Below are 7240 nucleotides of genomic sequence, written 5' to 3' on the forward strand. Positions count from 1 at the left end.
AAACGCGCGTACAGAAAAATATAGAGACGAACGCTAAAAAAAAGAAAAAACAGAACGATCAGATCTGATTATGTTACGCAACAAGGAAATGTTAGTGACCCTTGAATCGGGGAGATAAGTGTGATTTCAGCGAAGTTCTTTCGCACTGTTGAAATTCGGTCGTGGAGATAAAAATTCGTTATATTATTTCTCTATTGGCGAGATCGAAATGTACTTCAATTCATGATAACCGAAGAAATCAATTTTTACACTTTGATTGTTATTATTATTATTTTTTTTTAATTTAATCACACGCGCGTTTTGTTATAAAACTTTGATATTTTCTCGAGTGAGACAGAGAGAGGGAAAGAGAAGATGAATATTTTATAATGATGTATAAATTTTTTATTTTAATTTATTTAACTTCGCCAAAGTTTTCATTTCAAAGCAGATACTTTGAATATTGTTGATGCATTTCTCTTTCTCAGTCTTTGAGAAAATAAAAAAGTTTTAAGTTTGATATTATATAACACAAATCATATAGTAGGTCTATGTAGCTTTTAGTTAAGTATAAAACATTTCTCAACAAGATCAATCTCACTCTTATTGAATCTACTCTCTCAAACAAATGCGCAGACTGCAGTCTTGACAAAACAAAATGTCAAGAGAACGGGCTTCCAGAAGATTTTATCGAGTAGATAGCACCAATGATCTGTTTGAATTCATGGACCGTGGCTACACAGCCCAACACGAAAATCGATGGAACTTCGAAGTTGCTTGGGAAGTCGCCAACAAAGGTAAGGTAGCAAACACACACACACGTCACTTAGATTTAAGACAATTTGTAATGTCTTCTTCTTTTATATACATTGGTGATTCATTCAAAACTTGTTTCAGTTGGCGGCATTTACACTGTAATAAGATCCAAAGCCTACGTCTCAACCGAAGAAATGGGTGATCAGTACTGTCTAATCGGTCCTTACAAAGAACATTCGGCGCGCACTGAAATTGAAGAGGCCGATTTTCCGCCTCACAATCCTTTGTATCAAGCTGTACAAGTCTTGCGCGATCAAGGATATAAAGTAAGCTTTGTTTGAAACTCCGGACTGATTCTCATATCATCGCCTTTAATTCCGAATCGAAGAAATTGCAACGTGGTTCTTTCAACGACTTCAACTGTACGCCAAGAATAATGAGTTGGCCACTCGCCATAGACATAGCAAATATAATTCAAGGACGTGAAACGTCCGACAGTTTTCTCAAATCTTTCACCGACGTTTACATCCGTCACACTCGTTTATACAGTCGTCCGAAAGAATTTATACACACGTGATGAATTTTTGTTTATATCTACAGTAGCATGTGTATTCCAACATGTCAGATCTTTTATATAACGCAGCACATTCCTGTGTACAACGTGATATAAGATAGTTTGTTGTTAGTTTTTGCGACGAAGATCCTCTCTGTTGATGACTCGATTAAAGTTTTTCATTCCTTGATTTTGAAACTCTAAATAACATTATTTCTCTCGCGAATTGGAATACAATGGATAAAAGTGCAAAAAATTTATTTTTGAGGTGGTGACGGGAACGTGGTTGGTGGACGGGAATCCCCAAATAATTTTGTTCGATATCGGAAGCGCGGCCTGGAAACTGGACGAGTACAAACAGGAATTGTGGAACACTTGCCATCTCGGAATACCTCATCTGGACATCGAAGCCAACGATGCCGTGATACTCGGATATTTAGTCTGTCAATTTATTACCGAATTTAGGTGAATTTGCTTTTTCATTGACATTTTTTTACACGACGATCGTGTGAAACTTTTTTTTGTACGTCTGTGTGTCTAAATTTTGTTTCGTCAAATGTAACAGAAAAGCAGCTGAGAACTACTCGAGCGTGCCGCCGAGAGTGGTCGTGCACTGTCACGAGTGGCACGCGGGTGTTGGATTGATCGCTTTGAGAACTAGACACGTGGACGTAGCCACAGTATTCACCACCCACGCTACTCTACTGGGTCGATATCTTTGCGCGGGAAAGATTGATTTTTACAACAATCTGGATAAGGTGTGTGAAAGATAAAAATCTTGTTTAACGAGTTTAAAGTACCAAGAGAGACAAGAGAGATTGTGAATCACGCGTGCTTTCCACAGTTTAGCATCGACGAAGAAGCGGGAAAGCGTCAGATATATCACAGATATTGCATGGAACGCGCGGCCACGCACGTGGCGCACATATTCACTACGGTCTCGGACATAACCGGTTTCGAGGCCGAGCATCTGCTCAAACGCAAACCCGACATCATCACGCCGAACGGATTGAACGTGAAGAAGTTCGCGGCGTTGCACGAGTTTCAGAATCTACACGCGATCAGCAAGGAAAAGATACACGAGTTCGTGCGGGGTCACTTTTACGGGTTCGTATTCATCATAGTTAACTCGCAAAGTTTAATTCTTACAGTTACCATGTTGTCATTTCACGTGATTGCGTGAAATTTTTTACGTGGTTGCAGACATTACGATTTCGATCTGGACAAAACACTGTATTTCTTTATCGCTGGCCGATACGAATTCGGGAACAAGGGCGCTGACATCTTCATCGAGGCTCTGGCCAGATTGAATCACTATCTGAAAACGTCCAGACCCGATCTGACGGTGGTCGCGTTTCTCATCTTTCCCGCGAAAACCAACAACTTCAACGTCGAGTCTCTTCGTGGTCACGCCGTGAGTTGCGAGAGACGTTGAAGAGATCTATCGATTTTCTTTGACGCGCGAGATTTATTTTTTTTTTTTATAAATTTCTCTTTGAGACAAATTCTTTTACGCTACACGTTTTTTTTTTCAGGTAACAAAATCCTTGCGAGACACCATCAATGACATTCAGCAGAAGATAGGAAAGCGGATGTACGAATTGTGTCTGTCCGGTCGTATGCCCGATGCGCAGGATTTGTTGCAGAAAGAGGATACCATTAAAATAAAACGGTAGGTGTGTCAGGAACAGAATCTAAAAATGTCATCCTCTGTGATGACGATTCCGTGAATTTCATTTCTGATCTTCTCGCGCAGATGTTTGTACGCTCTCCAAAGAAACGGACTGCCTCCCGTTACGACGCACAACGTCGTCGACGATTGGAACGACCCGGTGTTGAACGCCATCAGAAGATGCAATCTCTTCAACACCGTTAACGATCGCGTCAAGGTAGTGGGCGTCTATCAGATTTTGTTTTTTTTTTATTAAAACACCCAATGTTATTTTGCTTTGCGAGAAAAATTTGCGTTCGCAGATGGTGTTTCATCCCGAGTTTCTGTCCTCGACCAATCCGCTGTTCGGTCTCGATTACGAGGAATTCGTCAGAGGATGTCACCTGGGCGTTTTCCCGTCCTATTACGAGCCGTGGGGATACACACCGGCCGAGTGCACCGTAATGGGCATTCCCAGCATAACCACCAACTTGTCGGGATTCGGATGCTTCATGCAGGAACACATAGCGGATCCGATGAGCTACGGCATCTACATCGTCGACCGACGTTACATCGGTCTCGAGGCCAGTGTCCAACAGCTCGCCCAGTACATGTTCGATTTCGCGCGACTAAGTCGTCGTCAACGTATCATACAGAGAAATCGCACGGAACGTCTCAGCGATCTTCTCGACTGGCGAAATCTCGGCATTGTGAGATACAACACATTTTTTTTCTCTTTTCCGCGCGAACATATCACGGGTCCTTGACCGTGTGTGCATTTTGTTTTTTTCTTTCCCCACAGTACTATCGGCAGGCTAGAATAAAAGCGTTGACGACCGTGTACCCGGAACTGGCGTCGGAATACGCCGAAGGCGGAATCGGTCGGTTCAATTATCCCAGACCCATCAGCGAGCCGCCGTCTCCGTCGTCCTCGCGACACACAACACCGGCCGCGTCTTTGCACGGCTCGGACGACGAGGATGAGGTCGACGACGAAAAGGAAGTAAGTATTTATATATATATACATATCACGAGAGGAGGTGATGAAACGGTGATCACGTGATGTAAAAAATGAATCCTACTCGAGAGTCTCTCTTGTACGTAAATGTTCTTATTGTACAAAATTTTTTGTTCACATCGCAGCTAGAGGAATTGCGCCAGACGAACGGGAGATAAGTGTGCGTGCGAGGAGAGCGCGCGACGGGAGGATTGCAGAAAGCAATTTACATACGTGCAATAAAAGACTACAGGTAATTCACGCGTGTGAACAACAAAAAAACAGTGCCAAAAAAAAAAAAACAAAAACAAAAAAGTTTGCGTTGCAATTTCTTTCTCTTCGAACAAGCTCTCGTCTCGGCTGTGTCACATCGCGTTCCGATTACACGCAACATCGCCGGTCGGGTAATTGAAAGTTATCTATGGAACACGTGACTTTTTTTTTTGTGGCAAATAGCGACCGTATATCGGCGATGATTTGTATATTATCCGAACGCGGTTGTCCGCCAACCGATACACCGAGCCACTGCCGTGCTCCGCAAACGAAACCAAAACTTAACGACTCCGCAAAATGTTCAAAACCACAATCTCCTCTTGGTCGATTGTTTCTCATCATATGTACACAAATTTTTTTATTTTGTTATAAATTCAATTTATTCAATTAATATCTAAATTTCTCAATTCGTCTCGCACGTGGTGTATCGTATATTGTAAAATAATTGTAAAAAATCATCTTCCTTCTCAAATTTGAATCGTCGCGATCGAACATCTCCGAATGTCAAAAACAAAATTTTTGCGCAATCGGGATATTATATTATTATACACGCGTCCGCACACAGTGTGTCTCTGTATTTTTGCGACAGCACGGTAATATACATAAACTACTTCGTACATATGTAATTTATTTATAAAAGACGATCGTGTTGTGTATAATTTTTATATTTGATAATTGGCACTTCGAACAATTCTTTCTTTCGCGCGCGTGTGCGCACGATTGTGCGTTTAGTCGTCGCGCGTGTTCCTTCGCATTTCTCAGTTTTCACATTTCACAACGAAGTTTGTTTGTATAATTTTGTAATGTTGCAAAGATACGTGGGAAGTATGACGGAAACTGCTACAGAGTCAATGAAAAACAAATTCAACGGTAATAGTTAAGATTTGTTTTTTGTTTTTTTACTTCATGCGAATTGAAATATTAACACAATTATACAAAACGAGAGAGAGAGAGAGAGAGAAAGTGACTAAGGTGTACATATACTCTCTTCGCGAGTATCTGGCAGTTTTAGTACCAAGAAAAAACAAAAAAAGAATTATCTTATCGGATATATCTTATCAAGATTTAAATAAATATTTACACTGATTTACACACATTGGAAAAAACGAGAGTAACGTATATAATATATAATAGTAATAATTAATTAATTCGTACAACAATATATAACCACAGCTTGCGTCGCACAACAACAACATACAAAAGTCGCGATTTTGAGAACAATCCGAAAAAAAAAAAACTATTTTTCTATTATATAAAATATAAAATCGTCAATAATATATCACGATAATAAAAAGAGAGTGTCGTAATTTGGAATGGATCTCCTTTATTTGCGTTGAGACTTAAAAAAAATTTTAAAAAAAATTTTTTTTCGCCGTATCGCATCCTTCGCATCACGTCGTTCATTCATTCATGCTCTTTTACCCAGCTAAACAAGTGTGTGTGTCGAGATATATATACCAGATACAAAATTATTCTTATCCTATCTACGGTATGTGGATTATAATATCGTGTGTCGGAAATCAAAAATTTTGTTAATTGCAATATTCTTGTTCGGAAACTTTCGGAAAAAGTACGATCGAACGCGTTGTCGCATAAAGTAAAAGCGTAAACATAATACCACAAATATGCTGGACAGAATGCGTGCGGAGTTTCACAATTGTGTCGTGTGTTGGAAAAATCAAACGAAGACGACACGCAAAAATAATATATTATCGCGCGCTCACAGATTCACAGAGATTTTTTAAATAAAACAATAAATTCGATTTTATCGAGCGAAGAAAAGAAAAGAAAATTAGAAGAGAGAGAGAGAGAGAAAAAACTTATTCGCGCACACATGTGAAAAGATGTAGACGTGTGTTAAACGTTCAATGTGACGAACAAACGATATATAGTATATATATATATATATATAAATTTTCTTTTTAAGCAATAAATTAATTGCGCAAGCAATAAGTACTGTTGATAATAATATTTTAAACCTAAATGGCACTATTTACGCATCGAACGAACGTGAATCGTGTTTTCGGAGAACACTCAAGGAATTACTGGGTGGACTACGTTAAAACGAGAGAGAGAGAGAGAGAAAGAGAGAGAGAGAAAAATTAAATGTAAGGAGCGTTAACTATCGTTAGCAATACGTATTTTTTTTTTTTTTAATACTTTGATTATCTATATATAGTACAATACATTCTTTTTTTTTTTTTTTTTATTTTATAGCGAGATAGTACCTATTAAAATTGAGCAGAGAACAATTAAGCTTCGAAACGACCATGATTTTTCATAGAACTCCATTGTATGCGTGTGTATGTGTGTGTGTTACTTTTTTTTCTCTTAATAATACGGTTCATATAAAAAAATATACAACGAATGTGTCTATTGTTTTTGACAAAACAGCGCACCAATGCACGGACGCGTTGTGAACTTTCAAAATCAATACAGTCTGTTGTTTAAAAACCAAAAAAAAAATAAAAAATAAAAAAAATAATAATTTATAAATATTTTTCTCGATAAAATTGTTTATTTATAATATTTTTTCGAAATGAGCCCGCGACACAGAGCGCATCTCTTTCCGCGCGATCTCCGGATTGCGCGCGCGAGCGCAACGACGATTTGGACAATTGTCCGAGATTTCCAAATTGCGATCGTCAAAAAAAAATTATTCCCGCGCGCAATCCAGCGCGCGAGGAAAGTGTCGTCGCCGCCGCCGCCGCCGCAGGCTCGAGTCTGATTTGAAAATAAATTAATTTTAAATATCAGAGCTCTTTCTCAGAAGAACAAAAGTTTAATTCCCATTAAAAAAAAACGGAGGACTCACACTGATGACGATTCAAGGACAGATAAAAATTACTTTCACCGACGAAACTTCAATTGCCGACGGAGAGAACTTGTGTGTTCGTTTAATACAAAAAAAAAAAAAAAAAAAAAAAAAAAAAAAATACAATTTAGATAAATTTTACTGGCAAGTTTTTTTCTTACGTCGTGTAGTTTCTTTTTTTTTCTTTTTTTTTATATCAAGACTTTCCGCAAAGCG

General features: G+C 38.8%; 1 protein-coding gene across 2 annotated transcripts in view; it reads left to right on the top strand.

The window, feature by feature from the left end:
• LOC109860044 (glycogen [starch] synthase) overlaps positions 1-7145 on the top strand; it is an 8298-nt gene extending 1153 nt beyond the window's left edge. For both annotated transcript variants that reach the window (XM_020438891.1, XM_020438890.1), the window contains exons 2-12: positions 616-776; positions 877-1061; positions 1557-1753; positions 1854-2046; positions 2133-2395; positions 2492-2702; positions 2824-2960; positions 3045-3177; positions 3263-3649; positions 3742-3942; positions 4083-7145. In XM_020438891.1, the coding sequence (XP_020294480.1) occupies positions 638-776; positions 877-1061; positions 1557-1753; positions 1854-2046; positions 2133-2395; positions 2492-2702; positions 2824-2960; positions 3045-3177; positions 3263-3649; positions 3742-3942; positions 4083-4115 (2079 nt within the window). In that variant the 5' untranslated portion in view covers positions 616-637 and the 3' untranslated portion in view covers positions 4116-7145. The remainder of the gene's footprint in view (positions 1-615; positions 777-876; positions 1062-1556; positions 1754-1853; positions 2047-2132; positions 2396-2491; positions 2703-2823; positions 2961-3044; positions 3178-3262; positions 3650-3741; positions 3943-4082) is intronic.
• Positions 7146-7240: the final 95 nt, after the last annotated feature.

The sequence above is a fragment of the Pseudomyrmex gracilis genome, unplaced genomic scaffold (genome assembly GCF_002006095.1).
Source record: "Pseudomyrmex gracilis isolate BER0280 unplaced genomic scaffold, ASM200609v1 scaffold_319, whole genome shotgun sequence".
In the NCBI taxonomy this organism is placed as follows: domain Eukaryota; kingdom Metazoa; phylum Arthropoda; class Insecta; order Hymenoptera; family Formicidae; genus Pseudomyrmex; species Pseudomyrmex gracilis.